This window comes from Rana temporaria, chromosome 12, assembly GCF_905171775.1.
Source record: "Rana temporaria chromosome 12, aRanTem1.1, whole genome shotgun sequence".
Taxonomy (NCBI): Eukaryota; Metazoa; Chordata; class Amphibia; order Anura; family Ranidae; genus Rana; species Rana temporaria.
The window spans coordinates 28,143,279-28,158,274 of record NC_053500.1 but is presented as its reverse complement, the minus strand read 5'-3'; the positions used below and the strand labels follow the sequence as shown (position 1 = coordinate 28,158,274).

Here is a 14,996-nt window from a genome sequence, read left to right as displayed (position 1 = left end):
ACAATAGGACCTGGCAAACCTTATCAACTTCATGAACCTTATTCAGCCATGGTGATTAAAAATAGGAGTTTCATACCTTTGCTCGGAGTTCATTGAGGGACACAGCTTTACAGTAAACAAACTAGGGTTTTGCTGCCGCCTACAGTAGAAATGGACACTAGGCACATAGAAAACTGAAGGCCAGCCTCCCCCTCATGCCTGCTCAGTTGTAGCAAGCAATCCAAAGAAAGAACGATAGCATGAGGGGGGAGAGACCCTCAATGGCCCCTTAAAGGGTTTTCAGGGAGTAAAAAATTCACATTTTCTCCATTGCCCATTGACACCGCTTGATAGTAAGCAACCTAGGGTTATCCAAAAGCAGTCCAAACAGAGGGAAGGGCCCACCTAAACAACACTATCAGGTGAACTAACCTACCAAGAAAACCCCCAAAGCAAAAAAGAGAAAAATAAGAAAATAGCCTCTTGCAGAACCTTCCTAAGAAAACTAGCTACTGCAAAGGCAGAATATAGGATTTGAGAGGCTGCTCTTCAGTTTTCTATGTGTCTCCATTTCCCCTATAGGCAGCAGTATAACATTATGCTGTGTCCCTCAATAGACAATAGAGAAACACCTTTCAGAGAAAACGGGGGCTGACCTTCCTATGGCCAGCCTCCTGCCCTCCACGCCTACGCCACCAGTCATAGACTTACCTGTAAGTAATTTCGGGGAATCGTTGATGCCTCTACTTTTCTCCCCCTCTCTCTCTCCCCTCTTCATAGCCGGACCCATTATAAAACTTTATTTATTTTTAGTTTTACAATCTTATCTTTTAACATTTAAACATTCATCTCATACTTGCTCCTGAAGAGTGGTGATGACCACGAAATGCGTCATTGGATTGTACCAACATATCTAGGCTACACCTATCCACCATGGAGATACACCTAATGAACTGGCTCTGTTGCATTGGTTTTTATTATGAACATATCATGTTATTATACTTTGCTACCAATATTGTTCTATTTTATGTACTATTCCATTTTTAACCAACATACTAGGTATGCTGTGTTATTATTGTTGTTGCTATATCTTATATACAATTAAAGTAATGACTGCCAATTGTCGATTTGCAATGCCCTCATTTAATGGTTTAAGTTCCAATGCAACAGGTTATTGCCATAGTTATTTCTTGTTGTGTATGTCCCGGGATGCATGCCTCATTTAAAGTCCCACCCATGTTTCTCTTTTCTCAACGTTTCAAAGGCAGCCTATATCTCTAATATTCTGAGATTAGTTTTATGCTGTGCACCCATTAGTCTCAGAAGCGTGAACATGTTTGTTCATAGTGGCCTAACCAGCTCTCCAGACAAATGGTGCAAAAACACGAAAAGAAAAACTGGTTGATGTAGAGCAGAAATAGTTTTAGCTAGGTCTAGGTGCAAAATTAGTACCTACCTTTTATTTCTAAATAGCAGATAAAGAATAATGATAATGAACACAGATACGACTTTTGATCAGTCTTTGATCAGATCATGCATGTTACTCTATATCTCAGCTTAGCAACAGATATGGCTCATTTTACACCAATATAATCTTTAGCGAAAACTGAGCTAAATAAAAACACACTGGAAAGAAGTTTCTCTTTATCTAAGGCCCATGCAGAGTATACTTGAAAGGCAAATTTAAAAGCAAAAAAACTTGCCAATAGTGTCCTTTGAAAATGAAGTGCCCAATTTAAAATATGCCTAAACAGTTTTCAATCACTTCTTCATTACTTCCAACAATTTCATAAATGGTTCAACACAGTGAACACCCTATTCACCAGCTGATATGGTTCACACCTGTGTGTTCACACCTATGTGCAAGTGTGTTAAAAAAAATCCTGCTTGGTACATGTTTGATGCGTTTTCATGAAAATGCACATAATATATGGTTCAATGATAAAACACCTAAAATGGCCCAAATTTGATGCAGTCCTAGTCCGTTTTAGCTGAATTCATTCTCTCATTATTCCTATCCCTTCCTCCATTGTGCAGCCTCTGTCAATTGCAATTCAGCAAAAAGAAGGGAGAAGAGGATTGCGCAGCATACAAACTTTTAAAACAAAGCTACCGTATATACTTGAGTATAAGCCGACCTGAATATAAGCCGAGGCACCTCATTTTACCACAAAAAAACTGGGAAAACGTATTGACTGGAGTATAAGCCTATGGGTGTCCATCTACATGCCTCACTGTGTCCATGCCCATGCCTCACTGTGCCCATGCCTCACTGTGTCCATGCTTCACTGTGCCCATGCTTCACTGTGTCCATGACTAGACTGATGTTTAACATGGGAGTCTATGGAAGGGGTGCCTGGCTTTGAAAAATCAGTGCTCCCCAGCCGTAGTCCCCCAGACAAAAAACTTTGCACACTTGTAGAGGAGAAATGGGGCTACGTGTGTGCTAAGATCTGGGTCCAGGGGACCTACAACTGGCCGGTACCGGGTGCCCAAATTCACCGGAGAAGTTACCGTTTAACATGGGAGTCTATGGAAGGGGTGCCCGCCTTTGAAAAATCAGTGCTCCACGGCCGTAGGTCCCCCGGACAACACATTGCCCACATGTAGAGGAAGAGTGGGGCTAAATGTGTACCAAGTTTGGGGTCCAGTGGACCTATGGCCGGCTGGTACCGGATCCCCAAAATCCAGGAGATCAGGCGCAAAAAGGTGACTCGAGTATAAGCCGAGAAGGGCATTTTCAGCACACAAAAAATGTGCTGAAAAACTCGGCTTATACTCGAGTATATACGGTATATAAAAATGATTTACATTTCAATGTGATATATACAGAACTCATTCAGGATCTCTTTATTGGCCCCCGCTACCTCCATGGACCAGGGGTACCAATATTTCTGGTTGAATGCAAGGATATCTCAGACTGCACCCACACGTTTCATCAAAAAACAACGTCCTCAGGAGAAATGCCTGTGCTGTCGACTGAGCAACCTTATATGCAAAAAAAAGCCTCCTTTTTCCTTTCACAGTTAATCCTTCAGTCTCCCAACATTATTTATCCAGTGGAAGAAACCTTACGATCATTTGAAATGTTTTTTTCCTTTCTGTAATTATTGCAATTTCCACAATATTGGTGGATCTAGCTAAACACAAGTTTTGACCAATTTAGGCATAAGTGGTCAATATCAGGTGAGTGCTTATCCTTTAGTGCAGGGATATGCAATTAGTGGCCCTCCAGCTGTTGCAAAACTACAAGTCCAATCATGCTCTGCCTCTGGGTGTCATGCTTGTGACTGTCAAGAGCCTTGCTGTGCCTCATGGGACTTGTTGTTCTGCAACAGCTGGAGGTCCGCTAATTGCATATCCCCGCTAGGGTATACACTGTGGTGAACAACTCATGATATTGGTGAAAGACACAGAGGAGTCATTTAAATTGTTAAATCACATTTTGCACTGGCCACCTATTTGAAAGAACTTTCGATTTTGCAAGTTGATAAATTGTTTCAGATGATCTATATGTTTACAGCTATTGTTAGTATGTATGCAAGCCACACAGGAAACATGTCATGAGTGAAATAAAAAGAGTACAAACCTGGAATTACAGTGATTGTTTTAAGTGCACGGAGGACGCGGAATGTCCTGAGAGCAGACACATTCCCCAAATCTACAAACTCTGTAGTGTAACTAGAGAGATAGTAAAAGAACATGGAAAGATCTTGAGGAAAGTTAATTAAGTATTGGGCTGAAGCCAAGGCCAGACAAACCATTCCATGCATTCAACAGAAGAAGCTAGTTGGTAAATAAGAGGTTCAGGCAATGCATTTTTCCTGTAGTTTTAGTTTTTAGCACATTTCTCAGACTGGGGGTTAAAGTATAAATGGCATCAAAGAAATAAGAAGGCTACCACCATTGTAGTCCTTTTGTGAAAATGCTAATTGCCTGGCTTTATTTAGCTTCCCTAGGCTGATGTCAGAAAAGTGATCCTTGGAATCTGTGACTTGTAACTGCTCACCAGTGCTGGATTGCTAAGAGGCCACTTACCTTCTCCTATGGAATAGTTCCCTCAGTTACTTTTTTTTTTATAATCAATTGTTTTATTTTATTATAAACTTAACATATCCATTCAACATTATACATTCTTGTATTCCATATGCCATCCATAGCTGCAGTGGAGTAAGTCTACTCTGTCCCTGCCCACTCCATTCCTTCTACTTGAGTCATATATTCTCCTACTGTGAAAAGGCCACTGATGGCCATGGTGTTTTTTTCTTCATGTGGTTAAATATTAATTATCCGTAATTGTGTGTAGCGGCCCTCATGGCCCAATTCTCCAACTCAAATAACAGCAAAAAAAGGGGACCCCTCTCCTGCTTCCACGGGTTTATTGATTCCCCTTCTACCAAGACCTCAAATAAGAGGCCACTAATGGCCATAGTGTCGAAATGAAATATTTGAACCTTGTGATAAAATGTTATCAACCGTGTTTGCCTATAAACGACCCTCCCTCCTGACCTACTCTTCCCTCAACTTTAAGTGATAGGTCACAAAACAAAACAAAAAAAACAAAAACAAAAAAGGAGAACAAATCGTGATGTCCTCATAGTGACCACGTACAGCAGGGGTGCCCAACCTTTTGAAGAGCAAGGGCCACTTAAGCGACTTGGTAACCAGTTGCGGGTCACAATGAGCGGAGCGGGTGGATGGCAGCCCACTCTACTCTCAACACACCAAACTCGCAGGTAATAGAAGTCTATGGCTCAGTGCAGGTAACCCACAGGTGCACTTCTCTGCACCTGCGGATCAGTTTGAAAGCAGCCCAGTAACCACTGCAGAACAGATATGCCCATATATACACTGTGATTTTAGTAATAAACTTACCTTTAATAACAGTATTCTATTCTATTTTATTCCAACCCAGGACAGGAGGTCGCGGGCCACATCAGAGGGCTCCGTGGGCCACATCAGAGGGCTCCGCGGGCCACTGGTTGGGCACCCCTGATGTTCAGTCTCTATTTCTACTTTAAGTCCCTCCTCTCCTGTGAATGCCCTCCTCCTTATCCTCCACTCCCCTTTCCATCCCTCCCCTCACTACTTCAACATGACTTAACTCACTCTCTCTCCCCTCATTAGGGGCAGACATCCCACTCCACACTATCAAGGCAGCAAAAAATTGGGAGGGGGCCGAAGAGAGAGAGAGGGAGAGGGGAAAAAAAAAAAAAAAGGCAAACATAGATGGATCACTCCTGGTCAAGGTTCATAGTTCGACTCTTAATTCTTCTATGGCTAAAACCATAAGCAACTCTACTATGGTCCTTGTGGATCTACTACACCCCCTGCTTTCCCATTCCATGTCTCTTCTCCTTCAGCCCATCTCAGGTGCACACTGTATCCAGCCTGCCCATATCTTCTCGAATTCCCCTTTTTGGTCCTTAACTACTTGAATCCACTTTTCGGCTTCCATTATCCGGTTGACCTCCCTTTTCCAAATCCTGTTGGGCAGGCGATCTGTTTCCAAAATCTGGGGATTAATATTTTAGCTGCGTTCAATACGTGTGGTGTGATACTCTTCCTGTAGGCTTTAAAGGAGCCGGGCATTCCATGAAATAGGAAGCATAGGGGCGTAAACTCCATAGGTCTAGGGGTCAAATTCTCAATCCATGGTGCAACTGCTACCCAGAATGCTTTAATCCTGGGGCATTCCCACCACAAGTGGAGAAATGTACCCCTTTGCTCACACCCTCTTTAACACCGGGCATCTGCCGCTGGATACATCTGAGTTAGTCTTACTGGTGTCCTATACCACTTTGTCATGAATTTATAAGCCATTTACTGAACGTATGAACGTTAAAGTTCCACACATAGGCCCCGAACACACGAACGAGTTTCAAGGCAGAATTCAGCCAGAAACTCGATCGGAGCCGTATTCTGCCGAGAAACCCGGTCGTCTGTACACTTTTGGTCGAGGAAACCGACGAGGATCTCGTCGGGCCAAATAGAGAACATGTTCTCTATTTCCTCGTTGGTCAATGAGGAAACTTGGCTCGCGGAGATCCTCGGCGGCTTCACAAGGAACTCGACGAGCAAAACAATGTGTTTTGCCCGTCGAGTTTCTTGGACGTGTGTACGGGGCCATAGAGATAAGTCAAATTCCCAATGCTCCAGGTGATATACTCAAAAGGTGAAGTATCAGCATTAAGGCTCGAGGAGCCCACAACTGCCTCTGTGCAATCTATATCTTAAATACTCTTTACCTGGAGTTAGATTGGTGATTGTAATAGGAACACTCCTTATGAGTGGAGACATCCATAAGATTTATGTTGGTTTCCATAAAATATTTTTTCAGATATTAAATGTGTTTTGTATGTTTTTACACGCCACACCATAGTTTTGTTTTGTTTAGTTGGGTGAGGTCCCTGCTGGCCTCTACATGTATGCATCTAATATTCTTTGCATTATTGCTCCTGCGAGGGCTCAATTTTGTCGTAGTATCAGCATTAAAAGCCATACAGTTAACTTTTTTTAGGAAAAGTGGTGGGCAAAAGTAGCACATTCTGCTTGACAGGTTTACATGAATTGAGTATCTTTGTTGTACTAATAATCTCTCCAACGAAAATAAAAGGGTAGAACCCAGTTTTATTCAACTTGTTACTTGAGAATGGGACTGAAAGCAATCATAGGTTTTACTGTTCGGTGGGTATATAAAAGGACTAGGTTTGTAGTCTCAGCAACTAAAAGTCATTTCCAGATGTGGAAGCAATCTTCAGAGATCCCAGATATGATGCAAGTGACACGATATCTAGTAATAGTAGTGATGAGGAGGGTGCATGGAATTAACCCAACAGGCTCTGATGTTATTACACCCTGACAGTTGGCTGAACTTCCCGGCCTTTATATTATTTTCACTAACATTACTTCACTCCGTGTACTCTACCATAAGTAGCTACAAATCTATCCCCTAACCATGCTTAACTGAACGTTCTGTTAAACAGAACAGTCTTGTGTCTATCTGCTAAGGTGAACATAAACCTAAAATGATTGTGGTAAATTAACCAGATCCAAAAGAAAATCTTGTGATCTTATAAGATACAGTGATAGCCAATATTGCCTATTATTTTCCGCTCATTACGGTTGTTCTCCTCTGTGATAAGCCCGTGCTGGGGTGTCTTAGTCGCTATATGGACCTGAAATATTGCTGATACAGGTGGTCCCCTAGTTACAAACATTCGACTCACAAACAACTCCTACTTATAAACGGAGGGAGAATACAGGAAGTGAGAGAAAATCTACCCCTAGGAAGGGAAATTCACTTCTGTGAGGCCTCGTATACATGACCGTTTTCCTCGACAGAATCCATCAAAAAACTTGGTGGCAGAGCTTTTTTGCCGAGGAAAACGGTCGTGTGTATGTTTTTCATCGAGAAAACTGACGTGGAACTCGATGAGAAAAAAAGAGAACAAGTTCTCTTTTTCCTCGTCGGGAGTCTCAATTTCCTCGTCGTGTTCGTCGGGCTGGTTTTCAACGAGAAACACGTTCGTGTGTATGCTTAGAAACCCGCACATGCTCAGAAGCGTGGCGCCAGTGGAATCAAACTTCCCCTTTATAGTGCCGTCGTACGTGTTTTACATCACCGCGTTTGAGAGCGACGAGATTAGGTCTTGACAGTGTGTACGCAAAGAAAGCTTGACAAGATTCTCGACAAGCCTAACAAGGAACTCGTTGAGGAAACGATGTTTCATTTACGACCAGTTCCTCGGTCGTGTGTACGAGGCCTGAGAGTTATTATGGGAAAAAAGGTGTCTCCACTGGAGCTTTATCAGCAAGGCTTGTTTCCACAACAACCCACAATTTCCAAAATCCAATTGTTATGGGGGCTGAAAGTGAGGTGAAGTCTTCTGAACAAGGGCACAGACAGCAAAACAAACATTACAGGGGTGTGAACACCTTCCTATGCTATCCAAAAAGCTTAAAAATATAATTTTTGGGCTGGAGCTACACTTATTAAATGTACCTGTTCTGACTTACATACAGATTCAACTTAAGACCAATCCTACAGACCCCATCTTGTTTGTAACCAGAGGACCACCTGTATTAGCAATTTATAAAACAAGCTTAAAGCAGAGTTCCACCCAAAGGTGGAACTTCCGCTCATCGGAAAGGCTACACTACCCTTACCCGCAATGGTGGCAGCAGCACCCGACAGCTGATGGAAACATAGCTGCGGGTGCCGACATCGCTGGACTCCAGGACAGGTAAGTGTCCTTTTATTAAAAGCCAGCAGCTGCAGTATGTGTATCTGCTGTTTTTTTATTTGTATTTTTTTTGGGCGGAACACTGCTTTAATGCTGCAATAAAGAAATGGAAAATTTTAAAGGTGAAGTGATGTTGACCTACTACAAAATGAAGACAGAAACTCAGTGGCACTAAATTCACAACTGCAAAGCACTGTCTATGGCCACCTTAAATCCAAATGAACATTTTAGTTTAAATGCGCTAAATCTATTCCAGGTGCATCCAGACAAAGAAAAAAAAAAGTTACGCACAGATGGCCCAATCATTTCAGTGCTCTCGGACACACTCCATGCAAACAGTGGTAATTTTTACTTAAAATTTTGATTTCATTTTAGTCATAGTCTTTTGACTAAAATGCCATTAAGGTTTTTGTCATATTTTAGTCATCTGAATCGTTTTAGTTTTTGTCATATTTTATTCTACTAAAACCTCCAGTACATTTTAGTTAACTACAATCTCATACATCTTAGTCAACTAAAATGTAATGGGTTTAGGTAAATTGTAATGCATTATTGCATCTTTGGGGCGGCTTGGGAGAGCTACATACAGCGCTCCCAAAGCACCCCTGCCCATTGCAATGAATGGGCAGCACCTGAAAAGTGATTTGAAAGTGCTGCAACACAGGAGTTTTTAACCCTTTTAAAAAGTTAAAAGCACCCCGCTAGTGGGTGAAAAGTGGTGCAAGAGCACCAATTAAACATCGCTAAAGCGCCGCAATAATAACTTTAGCGCAAACTGCCTGCTCTTTCAGTGTGAAAGCAGCCATAGACAATGTGATACATAACGTCTTTATAAATAAAACCAAGTTACATAAACAAACAAAAATATTGCCTTTTGACAAACAGAAGTACAACTTTAAAATACAAAAAAAAAAAAAAAAAAAATCCATATTACCAACATTAAATATTAAGAGAAAAATATAAGAAAAGCCTTTTTCTTAATTGTTTCTCTTTCAGCAGCTTAGTAAAAACGTAGTAAACTTTAACGTGCTATTATTATAGGCTCTGGATGGAATTATGTTGCTGATTTAGAAATCAAAGTAGAGTTAATTTTTATGTAAATGTTCTATTTAGTTTTAGTCATAGGGCTAGATTCAGGTACGAGATACGACGGCGTATCTCCAGATCTCTGAGTTGCGGCGTCGTATCCATGCGCCCGATTCTTAGACTCAGTTACGCATAGATTTGACTAAGATCCGACCGGCGTAAGTCTCTTACACCGTCGTATCTTAGTTGAAATTTTACGCTGGCCGCTAGGTGGCGCTTCCATCGATTTACGCAAGGAATATGCCAATTAGGTAGATACGCCGATTCACAAACGTACGTGCGTCCCGGCACATTTTTTTACGTTTTTTACGTTAGGCTTTTTCCGGCGTAAGGTTACTCCTGCTATATGAGGCGTATGCAATGTTAAGTATGGACGTCGTTCCCGCGTCAAATTTTGAATTTTTTACGTCGTTTGCGTAAGTCGTTCGCGAATAGGGCTTTGCGTAGAATGACGTTCACGTCGTAAGCATTGGCTTGTTGCGGGTAAATTTCGAGCATGCGCACTGGAATACCCCCACGGACGGCGCATGTGCCGTTAAAAAAAAAACGTCAATTACGTCGGGTCAAGTTAAATTAACATAAAACACGCCCACATCTTTTAACATTTGAATTCCGCGCCCTTATGCCGGCAGCTTTACGCTACACCGCCGTAACTTTAGAGGCAAGTGCTTTGTGAATACAGCACTTGCCTCTCAAAGTTGCGGCGGCGTAGCGTTAATACTATACGCTACGCCTGCCGAAAATTACGATCCGCTACGTGGATCTGCCCCATAGTCTTTTGACTAAAATGGCATTTTCGTTTTAGTCCTATTTTAGTCATCTGAATTGTTTTCCTTTTAATCGTATTCCAGTCGACTAAAATAGTGTTAGTTTAGTCAAAGAAAATATTTTAGTCAACGAGATTAACACTGCCTGCAAAGACCAACCAAAAGCTCCGTTATCAACAAAGCTCGCTGCTATTTGGAGAGCTCTAGCTCTGACTCCAGGAGGGGGGGAGGGGGGTGTCAGACTTTTGCAGAGAGTCAATTGCTTTCCATAGAGAGCAAAGGGTCCTTCTTTGCAAAATGCTGGCTGTGACTGTGTTCTGAGGAAAAGTAACTGTAAAGCCTCGTACACACGATCGGATTTTTTGCAGACAAAGCCTCTGACTTTTGTCCGAATGGCGTTGGCCAGGAATTTGTCTTGCATACAAACAACACACAATTGTCGGCCAACAAACACGAAACTACGCGGTTTTTCAGCTCTTTAGCGCCACCCTTTGGGCACCTTCTGCTAATTTTGTGTTTGGTAAGCATTGATTCCGAGCATGCGTGTTTGTACTTTGGACTTTTGTCCGACGGACTTGACCGTTGTCTGCAGAACATTTTAAAGCATGCCATCCAACATTTGTCTGTGGAAAATCCGACAAAAAATGTCCGATGGAGCGTACAAACGGTCAGATTTTCCGCCAACAGCCTGTCATCACACAATTCCTGTCTGAAAATCTGATCGTGTGTATGAGGCTTAAGACTTTCTACACCTTTTGTTTTGATGCACCTGGAATGTAATAAAAAAAAAACATGTTAATAAAGCAAATCTCAGACGCAAAAACATTTATCCGTTGTTAGAAACACTACAATCACACATTTCCAATGTTAAATCCCAAGCAAGGAAGTTAGTAACCACAAAAGTGTCTACCTTCCACTTACGCCATGGTAATGACACAGAAATCCAGCCAGTTCCATGGGTCCCTGAGGAATGTAAAACTATCGATACAAAAGCCTCGAGCAAAAATCTTTACTAAGGACTCAAAAGTATAAATGCCCGTGAATGTGTACCTAAAATCAGAGGTAGGACAAAGACAGGGACAAAAGTAGATTAAAGAGGAAGATAACTAAAACAAAAACAGAGATATAATAAAAACTATGTATTTATTAACACATTATCCCTGAGAAACCAAACAGCAACTGATTAACATAAATTATTATTATTGTTAATATTATATGTTTATTATATTTATAAGTAATAAATAACATCAGGGTTAGTTGATCCAGGGAGAATCCGATTACCTCCTGGGGAATATGGAAGGAATTTTCTCCCCTGCTGCAAATTGGATCATGCTTTATTGTTTTTTTTTTGCCTTCCTTTGGATTAACTGTGAGTATAGGATTGTGTAAATGGAGTTTTTTTATTTTATAAATAGGTTCCTTTAAGCTCGTGCACTTACCTTTTCCGTTGATTTCCCTTCTAAATGTTTTTTTTCTTTGTCTGAATTTCTCACTTCCTGTTTCTCCTCATTAACCAGTTACCCACCGTCCTATAGACGAAATACGTCTACAAGGCGGTTGCTTAACTCTGGGAGGACCTCCCAGAATCGTGTCCATCACGGATCACGGTAAAACGCCGCTGATAGCGGCGGTTTACCACGTGATTGCTCCGTCCAATGACGGAGCGATCACTTGTAAACAAACTGGCGTCATGCGATGACCCAAGTTCCTCCCTCCCCTCTCTGTACAGAACGGTACAGTGTGAGAGGAGAGGGGAGGGAGCGGATGCAGCACGAGTGCTGTGGGCTGGATCTGTGGCAAATGCAGTAACAGATCCAGCCATCCATCCCTGCCCCATACTAAGACTACTCTGCAATACCCCACAATACTCTGCAATACCCCACAATACCCCACAATTCCCCGCAATACCCCGCAATACCCCACAATACCCCACAATACCCCACAATACCCCGCAATACCCCACAATACCCCGCAATACCCCACACTACTGTGCAATACCCCACACTACTCTGCAATACCCCACACTACTCTGCAATACCCCACACTACTCTGCAATACCCCACACTACTCTGCAATACCCCACACTACTCTGCAATACCCCACAATACTCTGCAATTCCCCACAATACTCTGCAATTCCCCACAATACTCTGCAATTCCCCACAATACTCTGCAATTCCCCACAATACTCTGCAATACCCCACAATACCCTGCAACGTCGCCTATGGGGATTTTTAAGTAGCGAAGTTTGGCACCATTCCACGAGCGTGTGCAATTTTGAAGGGTGACATGTTGGGTATCTATTTACTCGGCGTAACTTCATCTTTCACATTTATGCAAAAGAATGAAGAATCAATACTAAATTTGCTGAATTTTTTAACAGAAACAAAGAAAAATTCATTTTGCCCCCATCATCCGAGCCGTTCTGGCTGGGGGTTGTCAGCCAGAACAGCTTACTGAACAGGAACAGGAAGTGAGAAATTTAGACAAAAAAACATTTAGAAGGGAAATCGAATGAAAAGGTAAGTGAACCAACAATGCACTAGCTTAGAAGAACCTATTTAGAAAATAAAAAATGTACCTTTACAACTCCTTTAAGCAATAGCATTGATTTTACAACAACATTTTTTTGATTTTTTTTTAACAGTGATGTCACTACTATACACCTAAAGACATCACAAAATATATGTATTAAAATGATAATTCCTCTGATGCAACACTGTTGTATTGAAAATGGTATAGTATGAAAACCAACAAATACTATTTTGCTTTAAATGTAATATTAAATATATGCATTGAATCAAGCAGCAAAATCTGTTTAGGATCAGGTGAAAAGTAATAATATAGGAAAAAAAAGTATAAAAAAGGTATACAAAACATGCAAACACACATTCTGCGGGTGTAGTCTACTCACTCTACATTCTTGGACCAAGGTGGTGGGTCACTCATGGTCATAAAAACACAATTTGTTAAGATGGTTATCATGATAAAAAAACTGAATATTGTACAGAGAGGTTAAGGAAAGAATCTGACATCAACGAATGAAAACAATACTCAACAAATAATAACTTTAACTAAAGTCAAATACTTATCCAAAAATATATGAAATATGCTGCAGACTCATGTATGGCTTTGCTGATGACAAGGGATGAGAAAACCAGGCAAAGTTTAATTTGCTGTATATTTGATGAATGCAGCAGGAAGTCCATACTTAGCCCCAAACCCATTGGCGTAGCATAAGGGGTTGCAGGGGTCACAAACGCAACCCCGCCCCTAGCTCCATGGGGCCCCTGCAGCCCTCCTGTGATATTATTATCATATCCTCCACAAAGTCCAGCTCCGATCTGCCCTAGGGCCCCACAGCCATGTTCCAGTACTGGGCTTCCACTTTGCCTTCCACAGTCCACACCCCTCCAATCTCATTGGCTGGGGAGAAGCTGTGAGGCATTTTCTGAATGGAGAGGAGCACAGGGTGAGAACAGCCCAGGATGGGGGAGTGTCTGTGCTGTGTGCTGGCAACATGGAATGGTAACAGAGTTCAGCAAGTTAGGAGGAGGAGAGTGCCGTCCTGCGCCGATGTCTAAGGCACATGCACCGTAGACATCGGGGGCTGCTATTTCTGCAAATATCTCCTAAACCTTTTAGGTTTGGGAGATATTTGTTGCACCTTCAGGTAAGCCTTAATCTACGCCTCTGCCCAAACCTTAATCAAGGTGGGAGGGGAATCTTGTAATATTCGTCTGGCCCTTTTCAATGCTAATTAAGCCATAGTTGGCATGCCATGGGGGACAGCGGCAAGAAGGCCTTTTAATAGGGCTTGAAGGCCAACCTTGAAAACGCTCAAATTCTTTAAAAAACAAACTTGAGGGATGCCTTAAAACTGCACATTAAATTATGGAACAGTATGATGTAGTCCATTAAAGTGACACCTAAAGAAATGTAAAAAAAAGGTTTCCCTAATATGGAAACCAGCATAATATATATATATATATATATATATATATATATATATATATATATATATATATATATATATATATATATATATATATATATATATATATATATATATATATATATATAAATAAAGCATATCCAGGCATGTAGACTTGGAAGGTAGGAAAAGAAAAGTTGGGAGCGTGTGGTTCCGTCTACCTGTACCATACCAGGTGACAAGCCTTTCAACATTGCGGGTGGTATCTTAAGAGAAGGGTGGCAAAGCCTTTTTCCCCCAATGTAAATGAATGTCAAATCACGTAGTAAAATATTGTAAATCCAGTGTCAATCACTATGAGCCGCTGCCCAATTATGTTCTCTCATCACAACACTGCCGCTAAAATACAGAATCCCATTCTGCTTTGTTTACATTCTGGCAGCAAGTGGGCAAAGAGGCTAAATAAGGGAAGTTTTCTTGGTCATTTGCCAAACTGTGAACAGACTAGGTTTTAAGTTGAATGTTAGCTCATCCCTCTTGATGACAATCAAACAAGTTGAAAGGTGGTTTTCTTTATAAATAATGCATATAAAACATGGAGGCAACACATAGCTTATAGTAATAATTAGTTATCACAATGACACACTACTACATTGTTATATGGTTCCAAATGAGAAAATATCAAAAGACTGTAGGTCCACAAGACACGTGAGGTGCACCTCTAAAAGAGAACAATAACCATGATTCTAGCTAGTGGAATTCATTGTTAGAGTGACGCAGCAAGTGACTGCTATATTCAACTCAGCCTAGGTTCACATTGGAGCGATTTGTCATGCAATTTGAGAGATCAATTTGGCGGCAATATCACTGTTCCAATCGGTGTGACACCGATTCTGCGGCGCCACACCGATTCGAAAAAGTAGTTCCTGCACTACTTTTACTGATTTCAGGTGTGACTTTAATAGACATCGGTGTATGAAGCCAC

At 41.4% G+C, this 14,996-nt stretch overlaps 1 protein-coding gene across 2 annotated transcripts in view; it reads right to left on the bottom strand.

The window, feature by feature from the left end:
- The window catches only part of SCN4A (sodium voltage-gated channel alpha subunit 4), a 140,942-nt gene that overhangs the window by 70,515 nt on the left and 55,431 nt on the right, over positions 1–14,996 (bottom strand). For both annotated transcript variants that reach the window (XM_040331479.1, XM_040331478.1), the window contains exons 4-6: positions 12,992–13,081; positions 11,000–11,128; positions 3,569–3,660 (exon numbers count right to left, since the gene is read on the bottom strand). In XM_040331479.1, the coding sequence (XP_040187413.1) occupies positions 3,569–3,660; positions 11,000–11,128; positions 12,992–13,081 (311 nt within the window). The remainder of the gene's footprint in view (positions 1–3,568; positions 3,661–10,999; positions 11,129–12,991; positions 13,082–14,996) is intronic.